The 25,381-nt window shown below is 40.9% G+C and overlaps 3 protein-coding genes across 3 annotated transcripts; all 3 read left to right on the top strand.

Annotated features, from left to right (window-relative positions):
* Window positions 1-6,475: 6,475 nt before the first annotated feature.
* LOC307079859 (cytosolic sulfotransferase 3-like) lies at window positions 6,476-8,866 on the top strand (the record flags this gene model as incomplete). The annotated part of the gene is made up of 8 exons (XM_079742364.1): window positions 6,476-6,502; window positions 6,835-6,973; window positions 7,288-7,416; window positions 7,698-7,798; window positions 8,038-8,164; window positions 8,262-8,359; window positions 8,505-8,679; window positions 8,754-8,866. 8 exons carry the CDS (start codon window positions 6,476-6,478, stop codon window positions 8,864-8,866), a joined length of 909 nt encoding a protein of 302 aa, XP_079598490.1.
* Window positions 8,867-15,418: 6,552 nt separating this feature from the next.
* Window positions 15,419-19,863, top strand: LOC307079715 (cytosolic sulfotransferase 3-like; the record flags this gene model as incomplete). Its single annotated transcript, XM_079742207.1, has 8 exons — window positions 15,419-15,445; window positions 15,636-15,774; window positions 16,097-16,225; window positions 16,482-16,582; window positions 16,881-17,007; window positions 17,107-17,204; window positions 18,121-18,295; window positions 19,751-19,863. 8 exons carry the CDS (start codon window positions 15,419-15,421, stop codon window positions 19,861-19,863), a joined length of 909 nt encoding a protein of 302 aa, XP_079598333.1.
* Window positions 19,864-20,766: 903 nt separating this feature from the next.
* On the top strand, window positions 20,767-23,126 carry LOC307079716 (cytosolic sulfotransferase 3-like; the record flags this gene model as incomplete). The annotated part of the gene is made up of 8 exons (XM_079742208.1): window positions 20,767-20,793; window positions 21,061-21,199; window positions 21,377-21,505; window positions 21,751-21,851; window positions 22,199-22,325; window positions 22,440-22,537; window positions 22,754-22,928; window positions 23,014-23,126. 8 exons carry the CDS (start codon window positions 20,767-20,769, stop codon window positions 23,124-23,126), a joined length of 909 nt encoding a protein of 302 aa, XP_079598334.1.
* Window positions 23,127-25,381: the final 2,255 nt, after the last annotated feature.

Genomic DNA, 25,381 nt, shown 5'->3' with positions numbered 1-25,381 from the left:
GAGGCTGAATACATGTTCACCGATATGAAGGGCAAACCCATCTGTCTTGTGTGCGGAGCAGATGTGGCTGTCACGAAAGAGTACAATTTAAGACGGCACTATGAAACGAGACATCAAGACAAGTACAAGGATATGAACATTCAACAGAAGCTACAGAAGGTAGTGGAGTTGAAACGAAGTTTGATGTCACAGCAGACTATGTTTGTTAAAGCCAAAATACAAAGTGATGCTGCTGTAAAGGCCAGTTTCATTGTGGCGGAGGAGATTGCTAAATCCGCCCGGCCCTTTACCGAGGGAGAATTTCTAAAAAACTGCTTGTTAAAAGTTTGCGATGTCTTGTGCCCAGATAAAAGACAAGCCTTTTTATACGTCAGTCTGAGCAGAAACACCGTTGCTGATCGTGTATGTGAGCTCTCCACCAATTTACAACAACAGCTGACGGAAAAGGGAAAACAATTTATCACATACTCCCTCGCTGTGGATGAGAGCACTGACACATCAGATATGGCCCAGCTGTCAATCTTCATCCGCGGAGTTGACTCGAGCCTGCGCGTTACAGAGGAACTTTTAGGACTGAAATCAATGCATGGCACAACTACCGGGAAGGATCTCTTTGATGAGGTGTGCAAATGTGTGAATGAAATGGGTCTGCCTTGGGATAAACTTGTGGGACTAACAACGGATGGGGCGCCTGCCATGTGCGGTCAAAAGAATGGATTGGTGGGCAGGATTCGGGAGAAGATGCTGGAGGTGAACGGCGCAGGTGAGCTGACAGTGTATCACTGCATCATACACCAGGGATCGTTGTGTGGCAAAGCTTTGAAAATGGATCACGTAATGAGAACTGTAACACAAGCAGTTAATTTCATTAGAGCCAAAGGTTTAAATCACCGTCAATTCAAGTCCTTTCTGGTGGAGATTGGTTCGGAATATGGTGATGTGGTCTATCACACAGAGGTGCGGTGGCTAAGCTGGGGGAGGGTGCTGAACAGATGTTTCGAGTTGCGTGAGGAAATATGTCAGTTCATGGAAAGCAAAGGGAAAGACACAACAGAGCTCCGGGATAAAGGGTTTTGGTGTGAATGGGCGTTTCTGTGTGACATTACAAGCCATCTCAATGCGCTCAACCTGCAGCTTCAAGGGCGGGATCATGTGATCACTGACATGCACGCTGCGGTGAAGGCATTTTAAACCAAACTGCGCCTGTGGGAGATGCAAATCCTGCAAGAAAACCTGGGCCATTTCCCGTGCTGCCAAACTATGAAAGAGCAGGTCTCTGTGTTCCAAAGTGCACAATTTGCTAAAAGCTTGGCATACTTAGCGCCGACTTCACACGCCGATTTGCCGACTTTGAAGCCCAAAAGAGTAGGTTTGAACTGCTCAGTAATCCGTTTGCCGTAGACGTGGAAAGCGCACCAACCAACCTCCAAATGGAGCTGATCAAACTCCAATGCAGCGACACACTCAAGTCGAAGTATGACTCTGTTGGTGCTGCACATTTTCCACGTTTCATCCCTGACACAATGCCCCAGCTGCGTGCTCAAGTTGCTCAAATGCTCTCTATGTTTGGTAGCACATACCTATGTGAACAACTTTTCTCTGTAATGAAGTTGAACAAAACATCACACAGGAGTTGTCTCACTGATGAACACCTTCACTCAGTCCTGAGGATTTCCTCAGCTCAGAGCCTGACCCCAAACATTGAGGAACTTGCGTCGAAGAAGAGATGTCAAGTATCTGGTTCAGGCACCAGGGCAAATCACAGTGCAGTAAACTGAGCTTTAATGTAGCATAGGTTTCATTTTTGCACTTTTGTATATGTTTGGATATTAATTGAGGCATGTGAAATTAGTGTCTTTTTTATTTTATTTTGAAATTTGATCTGAGTTAGCCTCCTTGTTTCAGATTACATATCTATTTATATGTGTGAAACTAAGGCTGAGTTCATGTTTAAGCCTACAAATAAATAAATCTTATTGTTTGGATTTTCAATGAGAGAGGCATGAGAATTAGTGTCTTCTTTATTATATTTTGAAATTTGATCTGAGTTAGACTCCTTGTTTCAGATTATATATGTATGTGTAAAACTAAGGCTGAGTTCATGTTTAGGCCTACAAATGAATATATCTTATTGCAATAGCTAATAAGCCTAAGCTTTAGGCCACTTTCAGATTCAATATAGGTAAAACTTAAGTTCATAATAAATATTGATATGTCCGGCCCACGGCTTGGACCCAGTTTTTTATTTCGGCCCACTGGGTATTTGAGTTTGACAGGCCTGGTCTATGTGGACTATGGTCCACTGATGCTCTTGTATTTGCAGTACTATTAAAAAATGGGTGTCTATCGGAACACTTTGTATCTTTGCGAAAGATAACAGCACCTGCCAAAGTTATTGCCAAAGAGAAGGACATTGCTCATCTCAGCCCTACCCCTCGCTGTTGCGCGTTCATGCGCAGTGGAGCCATGTCCGAAACCCATCTAAAAGTAGCGTAAGGGGTAGGGGGAGGGCTAACATCCCCTCAAAATTGAGATTTTCGATGGGCACATTCAAAGGAACTGAGAATATGGAAAGACAAGAAGGCCATAATCCGGCCCTAGAATGGCGCGGTGAAAGGGCTAAACCGGCCGGAATCCGTACGGAAACCGGCCGGTTTAAACGCTCTGAACCGCGGCTTAGACGCATTTAGCCGCGGACGATTAGCCGCTTTTTTACGTGACCACTACGTTTGAGAAATGCCAGACTCAAGTAATGCATTGTCGAGAGCTGCAATGCCTGCCATGTTACGCCGTAACATAAAGCTGTGTTGACTTTACTAGTTTCTCTGCAGTATAATACACTACAATGCGTTGACCACCACTAGCTAGTGGAAAAATAAATTTGTGTCTAGTACAGTGTTATATTCATATATGTTAGGCTATATATTGAGATGGCAGTGTGCGAAATACCTGTCAATATTCGGGGATGTCCTCATCGCCAGATTGTTGCGCAACACCGATCTAAATGTTCTCAATATGCAGTAGCCTAGGCCATAACATTATAATATTTCATGGATGCAAGCCACGAGGACACACAAGCTTGCAGTATGACCGATCTTGTGACATTATTTAACCATCCATCTACAGCTAATACGATCAGACAGATACATCATTGAACACATACACAAAGCCCACAACAAGCCAAACATCACTACGGCAGGTGCGCTCTCTCTCGCACAATCACGCAATCACTCCAACTACTCCAACTCCAAGGCTAGGCTGTTTCACTAAGACCACAACCAACCACAACTAACCAGATTTACTCCAGATTTAAGAGAAGATTTAATCCCCTGCCAAGTAATGCCATAATTCTTATTAGCCTGGAGAATGGATGATCAATGTGATGTCGTTTCTTTTTATAAACCAGTGTATTTTTTCTTTTTTTTGTTAGAAATATCTATCTATCTATCTATCTATCTATCTATCTATCTATCTATCTATCTATATATATATATATATATATATATATATATATATATATATATATATTGTATATAACATGCGGCCATATAACCCCGTTATAATTCCTTCTTATTTGTTATTTGTTGTGTTTTCTTTCAGGAGATCATTGAGGCCGCTGCCGTCACAGAGCCCATCCCTCCATCACCTCAAGTACCTCTTCTGCATTGGTAGCCCTAAAACCCCCAGGAAGATAGAAAGATTAACCATCCACTGATGGTTTAAAACCATCACATTTTACCAAGTTATTGATAAAATATGATGGTTGATGCCTTTTTGTAAAGTGCAATATTAGTTCCATTATATCACTGGTTCTTGTTTGCGTGATATTTATTAGGGGTGTGCATCTCTCCTTTATAGGACGATCCGGTACGTATCTAGATACATGTGCTACGATACGATTCAGGGACGATACATTTTATTATGGAACGATTTGATGCGATTCGATCCATGTTCTAATGATCCGGTGAAATTTGATAAGATATGAATCAATCTGATAGATACAGTTAATATTAATTTAACGTTAACACATTCATTTTCTATTAATTAAATAAGCCCTTTATAAAAGAGACATTGCCTACTTTCAAATATATATATGGTATAGGGACCATGGAATCGTAGGTTTTTATATTTATTTCTTTATGTAAATAAAGTGTTTCTTCTTTAAAGTGTTCTTGTTCTTAACCGATTCTTATCTAATACCACCTTTAACATGTAGCGAAGTGACATTCAAAATAAATGGTATATTACGAGGGACAGATTGTAGTATTAAAAAAATCCTTTATTTAAACATGCCAATTACAAAATACATAATATAAATACCATTTCAGGTTAAACATCTTTACAATGGGGCTTGCTCGTTGCCCGAGACAATGGCAGCTGTCTGTCCCTTTGTAGCATTACCGGTGTCTGGTTATCTGCTAGGGGGTCACGGGGAGGTTGGGGGTCAAGCATTTCGAGTTGACTAATGATGACCAATGATGACGTCACAGGGTAGGGACTACCGATGACGTCACAGGGTAGGGACTACCGATGACGTCACAGGGTAGGGACTACCGATGACGTCACAGGGTAGGGACTACCGATGACGTCACAGGGTAGGGACTACCGATGACGTCACAGGGTAGGGTTGTCCCATTTGGTAGGGGAAGAAGGGTAGGGGTAGGGGGTCGGCTTAAAAGTTAGGGTTAGGGTTGAGCAATGAGGGGTAGGGTTGAGCAATGAATTCGGATTCAGCCTAACTCTCTCTCCTTCTCTCTCTCTCTCTCTCTCTGTCAATTTTTCAGGAAGTACATGGGTCTCCTACATTCTTGATCTTCTGTATTTTCCCTAGACAAGTCCAGATCGTCAGACATCCCTATTTATGAAAGGGTATCTTTCCTGGAGATTCAGACACAAAATCGTCCTTCTGGTTTGATTGTGATTCTTTTCAAGTTTGACAGTCTATTAATGAAAAATGTTAGGTTTTTTAACCAGCCTCAAAGTCCAATCAGACTCAGGCCAGGTGAGGCTGTTTAAACCAGCATCCTGAACACCAGATATGGGCGTAGGTAGTTTTGGCGGGACACTCTAGTCTTGCGCCACCTATCATCTGACAGCTCACATGTTCCAATCAAACACCTGTACACTGAAAGGCGGTCGATTTAAGACCTTCCAGCTCACACGCATGCAAAGTAAAGTATGACGAGCAGAAATTCGCCCACCACCACCCCAGCCTCCACCCCTGCCTCCATCTGCTTTATTTTCTGCTCTGTGTTGCATATAACCTACATAATGACCTACAGGGTTTTTAGGGTTAAAGTGTATGCATGTATTTCTATATGTCTTTGTGTCTGGACACTTGACGAGAGATAGACAAGTTGTGCTCCATTGTTGGTTCGACTTCCACAGACGAAGAGATAGAACAATCAGACATCTATTGCAGTTTGATAATACGAAGAAAGTCAACAGGTCAAAAGTAATACATTTAAAAACTTTAAAGATGATCGTTAATGATGGCAATGGCCGTCACAGGATGGTGAATGTTTTTACCCCGTTCATTCTCATTTGCACCATTAATCTCTCCCTTTCCCAGGTTAACAGCATATGCTCTACGGTTTCTAATTGACTGCCAAATGTCCTTTTCCTATACAATGCTTCCCTATGATTCATGTAAGCATTTAAGCTAAACTTAAATTCTTAGAGCTCATTAGCCAATGGGATGGCACACCTGAAAAAAACCCTTGGTTTGTGTCAGAACTGCAAACTAAAGGTCAGGTACCTGGGAGCCGAGGCCCACAGTGAGGGCAGCACGTCTGCTCCGTGAGGAAGAAGCAGAGGACGTTATACAAAAGGACATATTTGACAAAAATGTAAAAGACCAAGTTTTAACGACTAACCAACTCATTTATTTGTTGGCTAGAACACGTATCTTTGGGAAAGATAACAGCACCTGCAAACTCATTTGTTTGCCAGCTATGTGTTTTACTTTTTTTTTGCGTTATTGAATTGTATTCTCCCTCAAAGTATTTGTTGGATTATAGTTTTGTTCGATTATATTGACACATATCTGATACCCCACCTTCTCCTCAGCCGATATAAACAGCTAGATACCTTTAGTTCCCAGAGTCACATTGCTATAATTCAGAGTTTGACTATCTGTTGTGACAGTTGGACAGTTGTTTAATCCGAAGAGGGGAAGCAAAGGGATTTCAATGATAAAAACCTGCAAACGCTGAGGAAGAAAACGACAGGCTTGCAAGAAACACTGCAGCAGTAGCACTGGCGGCCGACATGCCCATAGATAAGGTGGTATATGGGGTTCACATTTAGGGGGACCCCCTGCCCTGCTCCATCCACCAACGCTGCCCACCACCTTCAATTATTAACACAACCGCTCGGCACGTGACAGTTGTGCAATAAAAAGAGGGAAAGGAAAGGGATTTCAAGTTCAGAACCCACAGAACAGAGAGCGTAAACATTGCAGTAAGGAGAAGCGATGGCAGCCGACATACCGGTAGACAAGGTAATGCTTTTATTGTTGGTTTTCTGCCCAAAAAAATACTTCTAGAGAAATGTTTTGAATTCTCTCAAAATGATGTCTTTAAAAAAGTTTAATATTATCTAAAAGGTCAAACAGATCCAACAATATTTTTGGCTTGTTTAGTCTAAAGTCAAGTTACAATTATTAACCTGTAGGATATCTCAAACAATGATGTTCAATCTAATGTAAAAACCCGGACAACAATGTCAGGCATGTGTCAAATATTGTAGAACTTTGTTCAAATAAGAAAATATCACTTATGCATCCATACAATTTCTTTATCAATGTATTTATTTTGCTCATCTTTTCCTCAGACAACGATGCCGCCTCGGCCGAGTCTATTTGATTTCCATGGAGTCTCAATGACTCATTCTTTCACAGACAACTGGGAGAAAGTTCAAAACTTCCAAGCCAGACCAGATGATATCCTCATCGCGACGTACCCAAAAGCAGGTTTGTGAGCCCAACAATCGAGGTTGAGGAGATTTTGAGTGTACTAATTGCACGTTTTTGTAATTTTTGTCATCGTTACTTAAAGTAACTATCACCGAATGAGACAAGGCCTTTGGTCCACTGATGCTCTTGTATTTGCGGTATTATGACAAAATGGATGTCGGCTGCGTCACTTTGTATCTTTGGAAATAAAACCGTACTGGTCAAAAGTTTGTCAAAAGAGAATGACACTGAAATCTTCAAGATTAACACTTTAACTCTCTCTCTCTCTCTCTCTCTCTCTCTCTCTCTCTCTCTCTCTCTCTCTCTCTCAGGAACTACATGGGTCTCCTACATTCTTGATCTCCTGTATTTTTCTCAGACCCAGCCAGATCGTCAGAGATCCACCCCTATTCATGAGAGAGTACCTTTCCTGGAGATTCAGACACAAAACCATTCTTCTGGTTAGATTGTGACTCTACTCTAGTCAGTCTTTTAATGGAAATTTTTATATTTTTCGATTTCATTATAATGTTTTGGTAACTCACATTCATTGTGGAAAACTTCTATAAAATAGCATAGGTTGGCCATATGACAGATATATTTTTGAATGATTGTAGGCCTATAGCCAGGAGTAGATTTTGCCTTTTGTTAGCAATATATCCCAAATGTGTCATGTAATTCAGAGAAGTATTGACTGTGAGTACTTGTTAAAGATATGTTAATAGTTCATCTTCCCATTCAGGAACCGATCTGGCAGACAGTCTGGATACTTCTCCTCGTCTCATCAAAACTCACCTGCCGGTCCAGATGGTTCCCAAGTCTTTTTGGGAACAGAAATGCAGGGTACAGTATTCATATGAGTATAAAAAGGGCACACGTGAAACAACATACCAAACGCTGAAAGCTGAAGGTCTGAAATAAGTAAATAGTGGCACCTAGTATCATCCCTATCGTCATGGGAAAATTGATTTATCTTTGTAGTTATTTACAACATATACCTTTGCCAATAAAGACCAAACAAAAATTGTTTCACAGATAGAGATGTAAATGCAGAAGTCCTAATGGGGGTTCTCTCTGTGCAGGTAGTGTATGTGGCCCGCAATGCTAAAGACAATGCAGTGTCCTTTTTCCACTTTGACCGCATGGACTTATGCCAACCAGAGCCAGGAGACTGGAACAGCTACCTACAGAGATTCATGGACGGAAAGAGTAAAGCAAAATATACATAATCAACAGAATATAGGCCTACATTTTTCTCTGCTTCACCTTCATTAGAAGTTTCTGATGGATTCCTCTCTTTTTTTAGTGTTATTTGGATCCTGGTATGATCATGTGACGGGCTGGTGGGAGAAGAAGCAGTCCAATCCTAAAATCCAATGCATGTTCTTTGAAGACATGGTTGAGGTGAGTAGTGTTTGTGTTAGAGCAGCAGTTGTGTTCCCAAGATGAAAAAATATAACCTTCAGGAACATTTATTGTGTTAAATGTTGTGTGTGTGTGTGTGTGTGTGTGTGTGTGTGTGTGTGTGTGTGTGTGTGTGTGTGTGTAGGACACTGGACGAGAGATAGACAAGTTGAGCACCTTTCTTGGTTTAAATTCGACAGCCGCAGAGAAGGAACGGATCAGACATCTAGTACAGTTTGATAACATGAAGAAAGACGACATGGCCAACTACTCATCATTTGACTCCATGGACTTTAAGATCTCTCCCTTCATGAGAAAAGGTAAGACTTATAATAACTTTAAAGATTAAAGTTCATGATGTCCTTACTTTTGTCTGACACATTGTATTTCACAGGGAAGGTTGGTGACTGGAAAAACCACTTCACCGTAGCCCAGAATGAACAGTTTGATGAAGACTATAAGAAGAAGATGAAGAATACATCACTGCAGTTCCGCACTGTAGCCTAAAGTCTGGCCAGGCTACTCTGGCATCATGATTAAACCTGAGTGACAGAGGAGGATATGTATGATCTTTCTACAAGGACTTTGATTTACAGTGTCTTGTTGGCCTTTATATATTCCTATTCATAAACTTAATTCAAAGTAAGTATGTTTGTCAAAAATATTCCCACTAAACAATAAAAATATGTTTCATTGTTTTTAATTATATACTGTGTTCTTTCTGTGCACAACAAATTAAATATAAATTACATTATACTCTGAAAATAATGTAATTTAAAAAATAAAAAAATAAAAAATAAAAAAAACTGGCGGTTCTAGGGTTGGGGCCACAGGGGCCCTGGCCCCTGCTGAAATCTGTTTGGCCCCTGACGTGCCCCTGTTCTGTCAATCAATTGACGAGCGGAACTACCGGAGAATTGAACGATCACAGATGCAATTCCACACCCAAACTATTAGCGGCAGTAATGTGTCATTGCAACTTAGGAGAAGAAGCGGACCTGCAGAGGTCCCCCGTCAACAACTCAGTGCAAGGCCGGTACGTCTACCCCGCCTCCCCCCCTCAACAACTCAGCTTAAGGCCGGTACGGTCTCCAATCATCCAGTTTTTTTAGAATAAGAAGCGGTGACAAGACGCTGTGTTGCGCTTTCAAAATAAAATAAAATATTTTTCTCCCCCCGGTATAATTTTTAGGTGGGACAAATGCGCCTGTCTCCAATATTGGAGGGGACACGTCCCCTCCGTCCCCCCGGTTCCTACGCCCTTGCTGTGAACGTGACAGGGATAAAAAAAAGAAAAGAATGAAAAAGAAAAAAAACGGCTCACCACTGCGACTCGGTTCCCATCGTTCATGTTAAAGAGCTGTTCAATAGATTCGGTTTGTTCGTGAACGTCACAACTCTAAGTGAGAGAGAGAGAGAGAGAGAGAGAGAGAGAGAGAGAGAGAGAGAGAGAGAGAAAGAGAGAGAGAGAGCATAGTGCCAGCCGCTCGTCTTAATGGCAGAACACGGAATCTGTCAGGTTAATTTCATGACTTTAAAAGCACCTACTGACTTCCTCTAACGAATTAACGTGTCAAAATGTTGAGATGGACGGTATTTGTTGTACCAGGGCAGTACTTTAGTGTCTTTTTCTTTCTTTCTTTTACGCTATGCCGACCCGCTTAGCACACGTTTCTCCATTTTAACTGTGAAATTGACCGTTGACCAAGAACTACGACATTAACGTTCCGTCACGTTTTTTTTTTTTTTAATGTGATGTATTTATTTAGCAAATCAAAAACATTCAAATCCTTTTATGACTGTAATATTAATAAATCACGGAGACCGATGTAGCATGACTGTCTGTTTACTGGTAGTCTTCAACACAACACAGATTCACTTGTACAACTGTACTTGACTTAGGTTTCAACTGACACCCAGTGGTAAGGAGGTGAACTACAACTAATGTACAATACATCACATCTCTCTCCTTAAGATAGATATTCTCTCAACAGTTCTATCCTGTAGTAACTTCTGTTAAATTCCTGAGTTGTCTTTGCAAATTAAAACATATCATTTCTTATACTAAATAAAACTCTTACTTCATAGTTTAACCTTACAAACTAAATGTTCCTTGGCAGTATTTCTATTACTTAAAATTCACAACTTAAACAATGCCTTATATAGAAACAGAAAATAGCAAAAACTTTTTTTTTTCTTTCTTTCAATACTCAAGTTCATGGAGAGTAACGAGACGGTGGTTTGATCTCTCTGCCGACTCGTGAGCTCTTCACCACTCCTTCATTCACGGTAGGTGTTGCAGATGTTTTCACAGGTGATGACGCTGGTGTCTGGAATGATGCATCACTTTCTGCAGGTTGTCTCTCTCCTGGATCGTAGTCTTCCAGTTGTGGAGGACTGTTTGTTGTGAAAGTCTTTTCTCTGGTTTTCAGCAGGTGTCGACGGTTTCTCCTGTAGGTATTTCCATCAGGTGTTTTGATGAGGAAGGATCTTGGCGTATCATGACTTTTCAACACAGTTGCTGGTTGCCAGTTGTCTTTCACTTTTACTCTGATCTTTTCTCCTTCCTCAAGAGTTGGTAGATGTTTTGCTCCACGATCAAAGTAGTGTTTCTGTTTTAGCTGCCTGTCTTTGATGTTCTTGTGTGCGTTCTTGTGTATTTGTGGTTTCAGGAGCTGTTTTGATGTAGGCAGTTTTGTTTTCAGTCTACGTCCCATTAACAACTGAGCAGGAGACAGCTTAACGCCATCTAGTGGTGCATTTCTGTACTCCATCAAAGCAATGTATGGTTCGTTCTGGCTTTCTGCAGCTTTCTTTAACAGATTTTTCACTGTCTGAATTGCTCTTTCACTCTGTCCATTAGACTGTGGAAATCCTGGACTGGACGTAGTGTGTATGAATTCCCAGTTCTGTGTGAATGTTCTGAATTCTGCACTTGAGAATTGTGGACCATTGTCCGACACGACTTCATCCGGAATTCCATGTCTTGCAAAGATTGACTTGAGCGCTGTCACTACATGTCCACTAGTTGTCTGTGTGAGCTTGGCGATCTCTGGGAACTTGGAGAAGTAATCCACCCACATCAGATAACCACCTTGATTGTAGTGAAACAGATCAACGCCAACTTTTGCCCATGCCCTGTCTGGTATTTCATGGCTGATAAGTGGTTCTTTGGTGTTATTGTGTTTGAACTTATCGCAGACTGTACACTTCATAACAACATCCTCAATCTCTTTTGCCATTCCTGGCCAGTACATGACATCTCTGGCTCTTTCTTTGCACTTCACGATGCCTAGGTGAGACTCATGAACTCTCTCCATCATGTCTGTCCTCAAGCTGTGCGGTACGACAATTCGTGAGCATTTGAAGAGTAGGCCATCAGAGCATGTGAGCTCTTCTCTGAAAGTCCAATACTTCCTGGCCTCTGGTGAATCATGTCTGATTTCTGCAGGCCATCCTGTCTGAACGCATTTCATCACCAGTTGCATCTCCTCATCTGCTGCTGTTGCTGTCTTGAAAGCATTCAGCTTTTCGGGTGTGATTGGCAGGTAAGATGACAAAACATGAACTTGTAATTCATCTTCCAACAGTGGTTCTGTGTGCTCTTTGAGAAAGGCACGGCTCAGTGTGTCTGCTATATACAACTCTTTGCCAGGTTTGTATTTCACTTGCAAGTCATATGGTTGCAGTCTCATGAGCATTCTTTGTAGTCGAGGAGGGGCTTTCTGTAGTGACTTTTTGAACACTGTCTCTAAGGGCTTATGGTCTGATTCAACGTGCACAGATTTGCCATAAAGGTACTTGTTGAACTTCTCACAGCCAAAGACAATAGCGAAAAGCTCTTTCTCTATCTGAGCGTATCTTTTCTGACACTCAGTGAGCGACCTCGATCCAAATGCTATGGGGTGTCCCTCTTGCAGTATCACTGCTCCTAATCCTTCAGAACATGCGTCTACTGACAGCGTAATGTCTTTGCTGACATCAAAGTATCTCAACACTGGGGTGTTACTCACCAGTGACTTCAGCTTTCGGAAGCTCTCTTGTTGTTCAAAGTCCCAATGCCATGCTATGTCACTTTCTAGCAGTTTTCTCACAGGTGCACTCACCTCTGCCAGATTCGGTATGAATTTCGCCAGATACTGCAGCATTCCCAGGAACCTCATCAGAGCTGCTTTATCCTCTGGTTCAGGCATGTCCTGTATCGCTCTGACCTTTTCTGGGTCGGGTTTCAATCCGTCTGCTGACAAGACATGTCCAACATAGCTGACTTCAGTCATTCTGATCTTGCACTTAGCTCGATTCAGCTTCAGTTTGATGCTTCTGATTCTGTCTAACAGCTGTCTCAGTCTTTTGTCATGCTGCTCCTTATTTTCTCCCCAAACAAGAATGTCATCAACAATGTTCACGACTCCCTCCAGGCCTTCTAGACGCTGCGCGATGCACTTTTGAAACACCTCTGGAGCGGACGAGATGCCGAAAGGTAATCTCAGGAACCGATACCTTCCATACGGAGTGTTGAAGGTACACAGTTTGGAGCTTTCGTCGTCGAGTTGCACTTGCCAGAAGCCATGGTTGGCATCCAGTACAGAGAACACTTTGGCATTTGGCATTTCTGCGACTATCTCTTCAACTGTGCGTAATGGATAATGCTCTCGGCGTATCGCTTTGTTGAGATCTTGTGGGTCAATACAAATCCTGAGTTTGTTTGGTTTGACTACAGTCACCATGCTATTTACCCAGTCAGTGGGCTCTGTTTGTCTCTCAATGACCCCAATGTCTTCCATTCTGTCTAATTCTTCTTTAACTCTGTTTTTCAATGCTACAGGTATTTTGCGCGGTGCATGGATGACTGGTGGAACCTCTTTGTCCAGTTGGATATGGTTGATCCTGGAACACATCCTAAGCCTTTGAATAAATCTTCATATTCACCTAAGATGTCGTCATTTTCTTCATTTCCTATTTTGAACACTCTTTTGATCAGGCCTAGCTCTGTGCATGCATCTCTGCCAATAATTGCAGGTGAATTGCCATCAACAACTTGGAATTCAAGCTCATATTCCTTGTCTTTGTGGTAGCACTTCAGCTTTGCCTTGCCTTTTGGCTCCATCGTGTGGCCAGAATAGGTAACAAGCCTACAATTGGATTTCAGCAGTGCTTTCTTGTTAACTACTCTCTCATATTCTTTGTACGGCAATACATTGCACTCTGCTCCTGTGTCTAGCTTAAATGTCAATGCATGGTTATTTATTTTCAGTGCTTGTGTCCATTTCTGATTTTCTTTTTCATTTGCAGAGACTGTATCCAGACGCTTGATTGGTACATTTTCTTCCATCTCAATGCAACCTAGAAACATTTCAGCATTTTGTTCCTGTTCTAATTCATGAACTTTTCTCTCTGTTTTCTTTACGTATCCCTTTCGTTTCGGTGTTTTGCACATCCGACCAAAGTGATTCTTCCCTGAACACTCGTTGCAAACTTTCCCGAATGCAGGACATTTCTTTGGCTCGTGTGTGTATCCACATCTAGTGCATTCCTCACCGTCTTTCCTGTCACGTTGCACACGCATGCTATCTTGCTTAGCTCTGGGCTTTGTTCTGGTTATTTTATTCACGGCAATGTCTGATTCCTCTTGCAGAGCCTTCATGTGACTTTGTGTAATTTCATTAGCTCGACAAATGTCTAATGCTTTTTTCAAATCCAACTCATCTTCTCGCAAGAGTCTTGCCCTCACTGTGTCATTGTTAACTCCACACACTATGCGGTCTTTTATCAGTTCATCATTCAACGCTCCAAATCCACAATCCTTAGCTTTATTTTTCAGATCTGTCACGTATGCGTCAATGGTTTCATTTTTTCCTTGCGCTCTCATGAAGAAGATATGTCTCAGGTAAGTTACATTCTTCTTTGGTTCACAGTATTTCCTAAAGCTTTCTTTCAATACAGTCATATCCAATTCTCCCTCACCAAACTCCATTGTGTAATATACCTTCAAGGCTTCATCTCCCGCCACATGTAGAAACGTTGCACACTGTCTTTCTTCACTCTTCTCCGCCAACCCAGATGCGATGAGATAGAGGTCGAATTTCTGAACCCATGTTCTCCAGTTTTCAGCGACGTTCCCCTCGAAGCTCAGACTATTTGGAGGTTTCAGTTGCTCCATTTCTTCTAGTTCACTTATGACACCATGTAATATTAATAAATCACGGAGACCGATGTAGCATGACTGTCTGTTTACTGGTAGTCTTCAACACAACACAGATTCACTTGTACAACTGTACTTGACTTAGGTTTCAACTGACACGGACGCCACCCAGTGGTAAGGAGGTGAACTACAACTAATGTACAATACATCACACTTTTATGACCAAAGAATGAATTATGATTTTTTTTAACTAAAAAAACATTTTTTTTATATATATATCAAGGCACCGTATATATATATTTATACACCGGTATGGCGGTGTATACAAAATATCATAACGAAAATGCACACCGTTATTCGGTTTTGAACCGGTATACCGTCCAGCACTAACGCAAGTTGACGCCGCAACACCATGGGGCGGGGCAGGGGGCGCACCGTTATGAGGCACCGAAATGTGGGTTCTTATTCAATCTCGTTACTACCGTTTACGTCGGAACCGGTGCCCTACTGGAACCAAGTTTCGGTGCTCAACCCTACTCGCCATCTGACCAATTTCGGAACACATCCCAAGAGGGCGTCAGGCGAACAGAAACCATGCGTGAATTACATTCGGACATTAACCATGTCAACAAATAATCTGGGGTTTTAAGAAAACTGCCAAATCCTTTAAGTAGTCAAAATACAAAATGACCACGGATTAGCTCGGCTAAAGTAGCAATTAAAAAAATACCCAAAAGTAATCAAAATGCGTATTTCAAATAGATGTAGCTGTGATCATGCTAATCTCTGTCAATTATTAACACAATCAATTGCCCAATGACAGTTGTGCAATCAAAGCAGGGAAAGGAAAGAGATATAAAAATCAGAACCAACAGAACACAGAGAGTAAACACTGCCGTAAGATTTCAGGAGAAGCAATGGCAGCTGACATGCTTGTAGACAAGGTATTCTTTTGTTTATTGGTTTTATGCGTAAGAAAATACAGAAAAGTTTTGAATTCTCCCAAAATGTTATCTTTAAAAATAGTTTAATGTTATCTAAAAGGTAACAGATCTAACGATAGTTATTGCTGGTTTATTCAAAAGTCAAGTTAAAATGAACCTCCTCCGTTTATTTCGCTCATCTTTTCCTCAGACAACGATGCTGCATCGGCCGAGTCTATTTGATTTCCACGGAGTCTCAATGACTCATTTTTTCACGGACAACTGGGAGAAAGTTCAAAACTTCGAAGCCAGACCAGATGATATCCTCATCGCAACGTACCCAAAAGCAGGTTTGTGAGCCCAACAATCGAAGTTGAGGAGATTTTGACTGTATAATTGTACATTTTAGTAATGTTTGTCATCGTTACTTGTGCAACAGTGTTAAAGTGTCAATCTTTTGCAGTATTATTACAATATTGGTGTCAGCTGGAAAACGTTGTATCTTCGGGAAAGATAACAGTACTGGCCAAAGGTATTGCCTTGGAGAATGAAACCGAAATCTTCTAAGACTCTCTCTCTCTCTCTCTCTCTCTCTCTCTCTCTCTCTCTCTCTCTCTCTCTCTCTCTCTCTCTCTCTCTCTCTCTCTCTCTCTCTCTCTCTCTCTCTCTCAGGAACTACATGGGTCTCCTACATTCTTGACCTCCTGTATTTTTCCCAAACACAGCCAGATCGTCAGCCATCCACCCCTATTCATGATAGAGTACCTTTCCTTGAGATGGTGATCCCAAACCATCCTTCTGGTTAGATTGTGAATATGTTCATGTCGGTCTTTTAATGAAAAATAAAATCGTTTAACATTTTTCTATTTCCCTATAATATTTTGGTAACTCACATTCATTATGGAAAACTTCTTTAAAATAGCATAGGTTGGCCACATGATACTGATATTTTTTAATGATATGGTCAAAAGTAGATAATGCCTTTTGTGAGCAAACTATCCCAAAAGTGAACAGTACAAAGTACACAGATGAGTTAATGGTTCATCTTCCCATTCAGGAACCGATCTGGCAGACAGTCTGGATACTTCTCCTCGTCTCATAAAAACTCACCTGCCGGTCCAGATGGTTCCCAAGTCCTTTTGGGAACAGAAATGCAGGGTGCAGTATTCATTTTAAGTATAAAAGCTGAAGGTCGGCGTTAGGTACATTTTTACACCCTATTTTAAGCAAATTGTACACAATTGTAGAGCTGTACTGTTTATTCTGAATATGTATTTTTTTTTATGACATTTCAATCGAAATCTGTGATAGTTACTTTGAGATTTATATCATATGTATATTGGTATATCTTTGTAGTTATTTACAAAGGATGCCTTGCCAATAAAGACCTAACAAAAATTGTTTCACAGATAGCGATGTAAATGCAGAAGTCCTAATGGGGGTTCTGTCTGTGCAGGTAGTGTATGTGGCCCGTAATGCTAAAGACAATGCAGTGTCTTTTTTCCACTTTGACCGCATGGACTTATGCCAACCAGAGCCAGGAGACTGGAACAGCTACCTACAGAGATTTATGGACGGAAAGAGTCTGTAGCAAAATATACATAATCAACCGAATACAGGCCTACATTTTTCTCTGCTTTACCTTCATTAGAAGTTTCTGATGGATTCCTCTCTGGGTTTAGTGTTATTTGGATCCTGGTATGACCATGTGACTGGCTGGTGGGAGAGGAAACAGTCCCATCCTGAAATCCACTACATGTTCTTTGAAGATATGGTTGAGGTAAGTAGGGTTTGTGTAAAGGTACGGCCACACTGAACGCGTTACGCGCGTAAGATTACACGAGTAACGCGCCTAACCTGACGCTTGATCGTGTGTCACAAAAATGGTTCAACGCGCCTAACGCGCCTACGCAGCTAGATGAGCCCGCCCAGCGGCGGTGTCTTGCCGCTGGTCTATTTCTTTTAACTTTTTACAATTTATTCGTTACCAGCATTCGTAGTGTTGATTAGCCGAGAAATAGTCAGCAAAAGATGTTGACGTCGCTTAGCAACCGAAGACGCTGGGGTTGACAAGTTTCCGGACTACTACCCATGCAAGTGAACGGAGCGTAGGCATCCTCGGGCTCGGGCAGAGAATCTAACCTCTTTCACCAACTCCTCATCGTTTCAGCACACACTGAAACAGTGACTTGGTCGTCCATGTTCTTTCTGCTTCTGTGCGTCCTCCGTCTCTCTGCCAGTGACATCGGGTCAAGCTCAACGCTGATTGGCTATCGCGGCTAAGCGTCACGCGTAGGCGCGTCAAAAGTTCAATTTTTTGAACTCCGCGCATTGGTGCGTTGGGCGCGTTGGTGCGTTGGGCGCGTTATTTAGGTGCGTAAATCGCGTCTAACGCGCCTAACCCGCTGCTTTAGCGCATGTAACGCATCTACGCGCCTAAACCAATGGTTCCCTATGCAAAAAAATTTAACGCCTCTAACACGCGTAACGCGTTCAGTGTGGCCGTACCTTAAGAGCAGCAGTTCTTAACCAGGGGTATGTGTTCCCAAGATGAAAAAATAGAACCTTGAAAAAATGTGGTCATGGTGTAGGGTTAAAGTGTGTGTGTGTGTGTGTGTGTGTGTGTGTGTGTGTGTGTGTGTGTGTGTGTGTGTGTGTGTGTGTGCGTGTGCGTGCGTGTGTGCGTGCGTGTGTAGGACACTGGACGAGAGATAGACAGGTTGAGTTCCTTTCTTGGTTCAAATTCGACAGACGCAGAGAAGGAACAGATCAGACATCTCGTGCAGTTTGATAACATGAAGAAGAACGACATGACCAACTACTCATCATTTGACGATATGGACTTTAATATCTCTCCCTTCATGAGAAAAGGTAAGACTTATAATAACTTTAAAGGGCTCATGTCATGCCACCAGGTGTGGTGTGATTAACTAATCACACCCACACCTGGTGGCATGACATGAGCCCTTTAAAGGTTAAAGTTCACAACACCTGTGTTCAAAATCGTTCCCTATCACGGAAATAGTGCACTATATATGGTGCTTGCCATTTTGTAGTGGTGTGCGAATTCTCAGTGGTTAATTTCATGCACTATATATTGGACTTAAAATACCCGAAAACTCATACATTTAATGATGGAGTCTCTGGCTTTCGTTTAGAACTGTCAACAATTTATTTGGGATTTAAAATAGAAAATGTAACATTCAAAATTAATTAAAAAAACCTTGATCAAGGAAATGTAACATTCAACATCAATACAACCTCCAGCCTTCCTCGTGAGTGCCCGGTGTGGGTACCAGATTGACTCGGCTGCCAGATCGACTCGGGGTCCTGCGCTTATAGAAAACAAAAGGAGATTGTTAATACTTGGGAATAAAATGGGAATGAATGAAACGCTTGTGCGCATTTAAAAGACAGCGTTTACAGGAAGTGCGTCATTATTGCGCATCTAGGACCCCGAGTCGATCTGGCAGCCGAGTCAATCCGGTACCCACACCTGTTTGTTTACATGATGTGGGCACATCTCTCTGCGTCACGCAAATACCCGGCGCATTTTCTGAAGCAAATGATGTTGAGAAATGTTCAGCGTAGTGTCAGAATTCTCGTTTGTTCGTTCCCTATATAGTGCACTGTATCATGAATACTTTATAGGGAATAGTGAGTGAGTGAATAGGGAACGATTTCAACACAGCTATTGCCCTCACTTTTGACACATTAGCTGTGTTCGAAATCGTTCCCTATCACAGATATAGTGCACTATATAGGGTGCTCGCCATTTTGTAGTGGTGTTTGAATTCTCAGTGGTTAATTTCATGCACTATATAGTGGACTTAAAATATCCAAAATTTGAGTGTACATACGATGTTCCCTACATGTTACTTCCGTAAACCACAATGCAATGCGGTCGTGTTTTTCCGGAGGAGAAGAAGAAGCTGAATAACCGCGAAAACGAATACATTTAATGATGGAGTCTCCGGCTTTCATTTAGAAATCTCAACAATTTATTTGGGATTCAACATAGAAATTGTAACATTCAAAATTAATGAAAAAAACCTTGATCAAGGAAATGTAACATTCAACATCAATACAACCTCCAACTTTCCTTGTGAGTGCCCGGTTTGTTTACATGATGTGGGCGCATCTGTCAGCGTCACACAAATACCCGGCGCATTTACTGACGCAAATTATGTTTAGAAATGTTCAGCGTAGTGTCCGAATTCTCGTTTGTTCGTTCCCTATATAGTGCACTATATCATGAACACTATATAGGGAATAGTGAGTGAGTGAATAGGGAACGATTTTGAACAAAGCTAGTGTATTTCACAGGGAAGGTTGGTGACTGGAAAAACCACTTCACCATATCCCAGAATGAACAGTTCGATGAAGACTATAAGAAGAAGATGAAGAATACATCACTGCAGTTCCGCACTGTAGTCTGAAGTCTGGCCAGGCTAATCTGGCATCATGATTAAACCTGAGTGGCTGATGAGGATATGTATGATCTTTCTACAAGGACATAGTTTACAGTGTCTTGTTGGCCTTTATATATTCCTAGTCATAATCATCAATCGAAAGTAAGTGCGTTTTCAAAAATAAAAACATCCCCACTCAACAATAAAAATATGTCTCATTGTTTTTAATTATATAATGTGTTCTTCCTGTGTACAAAAAAATAAATATAAATTACATTATACTCAGAAAAAAGCCTACAATACTCTGTAGCAATTTCGGTGGCTACACTCCATAGGTGGCGGCAGCACACCTTGGTGGCTTTTCTGAGCACCTCCAACGACAAGGATGTAGGGCGGTGTTGTTGAAAGACGTTTTATTGTTATTTTGTTTGTGACCTCTCCCTGAGTGTCTATGGAGACGGCTGGTTTAACAGGTATTCAGCCTTACCCAGCCAAATTACCCCGTCCAATCACACTCTGGAGAAAAAGAGGAAGAATGCCAAGTTCTGCACAAAAGTTTGAAGACCATGCAGGCTACTCCGGCATCATGATTGACGTGATGGACACAGAAGACACAGATGATCTCTACATGTTGGTAGATAAACAGTGTCTGGATGGCCTTTCTTGGGTCTTAAGAAACGGGCCAACACCTTTAAGTAATCAAAATACAAAATGACCTGGATTAACTTGGCTCAAATAGCAATTCCAAAATACCAACAAGTTATCAAACTACGTATTTCAAATAGATGTAGCTGTGATCATGCCAATCTCTGTCAATGATTAACAGAATCACTTGCATAATGACTGTTGTGAAATCAAAAAAGGGAAAGGGAAGAGATATAAAGATCAGAACCCACAGACCACAGAGGGAGTAAACTCTACCGAGAAGCAATGGCAGCCGACATGCCTGCAGACAAGGTATCTTTTTGATTATTGGTTTTATGCCTAACAAATTACTTCAACAGAAATGTTTTGAATCCTCCCAAAATGTTATCTTTAAAAATAGTTTCATGTTATCTAAAGGGCAACAAAGATCTAACGATAGTTTTTGCATGTTTGGTCTAAAGTCAAGTTAAAATGAGTAACCTGTAGGGTATATCAAACTTTTTTCAAATAAGAAAAGATCACTTATGCATCCATCCAATGCATTTATCAATGTATTTAATTTGCTAATCTTTTCCCAAGAAAACGACGCCGCCTCGGCCAAATCTATTTGATTTCCATGGAGTCTCAATGACTCATTATTTCACAGACAACTGGGAGAAAATTCAAAACTTCCAAGCCAGACCAGATGATATCCTCATTGCAACGTACCCAAAAGCAGGTTTGTGAGCCCAATGAGGTTTGTCATTGTTACTTGTGTAACTTGTGTCACTCTGACTCTGACTCTCTCTCTCTCTCTCTCTCTCTCTCTCTCTCTCTCTCTCTCTCTCTCTCTCTCTCTCTCTCTCTCTCTCTCTCTCTCTCTCTCTCTCTCTCTCTCTCTCTCTCTCTCTCTCAGGAACTACATGGGTCTCCTACATTCTTGATCTCCTGTATTTTTCTCAGAAAAAGCCAGATCGTCAGACATCCACCCCTATTCATGAGAGAGTACCTTTCCTGGAGATTATGATCCCAAACCATCCTTCTGGTTAGATTTTGATTATTTTCATGTCAGTCTTTAAGGAAAAATAAAACTTATTTATATTTTTCTATTTCATTATGTTTTGGTAACTCACATTCATAATGGTGAAAAAAAAAAAATAGTGACGGTTAGTCAGAAGTAGATTATGCCTATTGTTCCGAATACATCCCAGAAGTGTAATTCACAGAAATTTTAACTGTGAAAACTCTCAGTGAGTTAAAGATTTGTAAATGTTTCATCTTCCCATTCAGGAACCGATCTGGCAGACAGTCTGGATTCTTCTCCTCGTCTCATCAAAACCCACCTCCCCATCCAGATGATTCCTAAGTCCTTTTGGGAAAAGAAATGCAGGGTACAGTATTCATTTCAAGTATAAAAGGGCACACATGAATCAATATACCAAACACTTAAAGCTAATGGTCTGAGCTAAGATAATTGCCAAATTTTGACATTATTGTACAACATTTTCTACAACAGATGTATTGACTAAGATGAATATTTTGAGCTTGTTGTTGACATTTCCATCAAAATCTGTTACTTTGACAGATTATCTTTGATTTATATATTGATTTATCTTTGTGGTTATTTACAACAGATACCATTGCAAATAAATACATAACAAAAACTGATAGCGATGAATATTGTTTAACAGATAGCGATGTAAATGCAGAAGTCCTAATGGGGGTACTCTCTGTGCAGGTAGTGTATGTGGCCCGTAATGCTAAAGACAATGCAGTGTCTTTTTTTCACTTTGACCGCATGACCTTCATCCAACCAGAGCCAGGAGACTGGAACAGCTTCCTACAGAGATTCATGGACGGAAAGAGTTTGTACATAACATATTTAAGCCAAATATACGTAATCAACAGGATATAAGCCGACAGTTACCTCTGCTTCACCTTCACTATAAGTTGTCTGATTAATTCCTCTCTGGTTTTAGTGTTATTTGGATCCTGGTATGACCATGTGACTGGCTGGTGGGAGAGGACACAGTCCCATCCTGAAATCCACTACATGTTCTTTGAAGATATGGTTGAGGTATGTGGGGCTTGTGTAAGAGCAGCAGTTCTTTACCAGGGGTATGTGTTCCATACACATTTTCTGAAGGTTATATCTTTTCATCTTGGAACACAGGGGGTGTTCCAAGATGAAAAGATATATCCTTCAGAAAATGTGGTTAATGTTTGTTGTGTTAAAAGTGTGTGTGTGTGTGTGTGTGTGTGTGTGTGTGTGTGTGTGTGTGTGTGTGTGTAGGACACTGGACGCGAGATAGACAAGTTGAGCTTATTTCTCGGTTCAAATTCGACAGCCGCAGAGAAGGAACGGATCAGACATCTAGTGCAGTTCGATAACATGAAGAAAAATGACATGGCCAACTACTCAACATTTGAAACAATGGACTTTAGGATCTCTCCCTTCATGAGAAAAGGTAAAACTTATTATAACTTTAAAGATTAAAGTTTATGATGTCCTTACTTTCGACTGACATTGTATACATACATTGTATTTCACAGGGAAGGTTGGCGACTGGAAAAACCACTTCACCGTAACCCAGAATGAACAGTTTGATGAAGACTATAAGAAGAAGATGAAGAATACCACGCTGCAGTTCCGCACTGTAGTCTGAAGTCTGGCCAGGCTAATCTGGCATCATGATTAAACCTGAGTGACTGAAGAGGATATGTATGATCTTTCTACAAGGACATAGTTTACAGTGTCTTGTTGGCCTTATATATTCCTAGTCATAATCATCAATCGAAAGTAAGTGTGTTTGTCAACAATAAAAACATCCCCACTCAACAATAAAAATATGTCTCAATGTTTTTAATTATATACTGTGTTCTTTCTGTGTACAAAAAATAAATATAAATGACATTATACTGAAAAGGTCAGAAAAGGTGGCTTTGAAAGTGTCTTGATGGCCTTTATATATTCCTAATCATAATCTTCTTTCACACTGTTTGTCAAAAATGAAAACATCCCCACTCAGCAATAATGTTTGTCATAATTAATACATCTAAAAATATGTGACATTGTTACTAATTATATACTGTGCTCTTTCTGTGTACAAAAAAATAAATATAAATTAAATTATACTGAAAAGGTCAGAAAAGGTGGCTTTTCTGACCTCCTCCAACTACAAGGACGCAGGGCGGTGTTGTTGAAAGCCGGTTTATGTACGGTTTGCAGATAATCAGAAATGACACTGGTGCTCCATGTTGTCATGCAGGAGATCTTTCCTTGAGTGTCTATGGAGATGTCTGATTTAACATGTATTCAGCCTTACCCAGCCTCAAAGTCAAATCACACTCAGGCCAGGTGAGTCCAACGTCTATATTTGTTTATACATTATTGATCCTGGTATATTATTCAACCGGTAGGGAGGTAGATGTCCTTTTCTCAAAGGCAGAAGATAATATAATGACCATTAATTTTGTTAAACCTACATTTTGATACATCTTTACCGTACTGATAAGCTGTCTAAACAATGTTGAAGTCTTTACCGTACTGATAAGCTCTGTCTAAACAATGTTGAAGTCTTTACTGTACTGATAAGCTCTGTCTAAACAATGTTGAAGTAAAAAGTTTCCAAGAACAAATCATCCATCAATAAGTTCATTCATGATTTTTTTTTTTCTGTAAATATAAATCGATTGTTGGTAACAGCTTCAAAGATAAACGACGTGGACTGGGACGTCGTTTCCCCTCTCACCCCCATCTTTCCCCGCAACCTTACACACTAGATTTTGTTTAACCCTTTTAAAATACTCTTATACTTCTCCTGTAAACTTTAAAATGTCAGCTGTTCTGAACACTTTATATACAGTATACCCATACACATGAAATAAAGTAAAATTTGCAATTTGTTTACATTTGTTTGTTCATTTATGTATTGCTTATATTTACATTATAGGTTTATCATCCGTCCATCATATTTACTATTTTTAAAAAAGATTTAACTGTACTTGGCATCTCTATTTTCGCGAGTCTTCCTGCTGCTGTTAAACATCACAACTGCCCTGTCTGGGATCAATAAAGTCTTATCTGAACTTATGAAGTTGAATTTACAGTTCTGTGTGACCACATTTGTCTGCATTCATCCTTCCATGAAAAAATGTTTCATGTATTGTATAAAAATAAAACATTAGTTTATGATCAGTGGTTTAACAGCAGTATTGTACTAGTGCAGGGGTCAGGGGCCCAATGTTTTTTTTCTTGGAGCCCTTACCGTGTGGCTCCTGGGTATGCCAAACAAATATTTTTATTAATGAATATATTTTTTGCTTCATCCCCGAAAGGTGCCCCTGGGCACTAGCAGTGGCCAAATGGTTAATCCGGCCATGGGAGACATATAGTTCTATAGATAGGCCTAGCTGTAGACTGGTAAAAAAAAAGTTAAGTGAAATGTATTAACCTTTAGGCTATGTCAAACATTTATGATCAACTTTATGTAACTAACCGTAAACTGAAAACAAATAGCCTATATTGGCATATGTTACTGTAACGGGTCCACAGAAAGGCGAGCAGGCAGGTGTCGTCCCTCAGCGGGAGATCGCTTTTATTGTTTTTAAACCGAGAACACAAAAACTCTAAGGACAACGTAAAGGGGTCCGTCCCAACAACGTCTCTCAGGCTTCGGGTGGGTTTCCCTCGTTCGGGATCTCAGGGGTCCGTGCTCCGGGGTTTTCCTTCCTTTACTACAACACAAAGCAGGCACATAAGTACACCCTCCCTGATTGGCCTGAGTGCAGACACCTGCCAGTGTTGCCAACTCTCGCGAGACAAATAAGCAACTCTCACATCAAAAAGAAGCACAAAAGAAGCCCAATGCCTAAAAAGGCGCCCAAAGCCGCTGTAACCTGTCACAGCCTTAACAGCATA

The sequence above is a fragment of the Pollachius pollachius genome (assembly GCF_949987615.1).
Source record: "Pollachius pollachius genome assembly, chromosome: 8".
Lineage (NCBI taxonomy): Eukaryota > Metazoa > Chordata > Actinopteri > Gadiformes > Gadidae > Pollachius > Pollachius pollachius.
The sequence above is the reverse complement of the archived record's forward strand: the minus strand, read 5'-3'. Positions and strand labels throughout refer to the sequence as shown.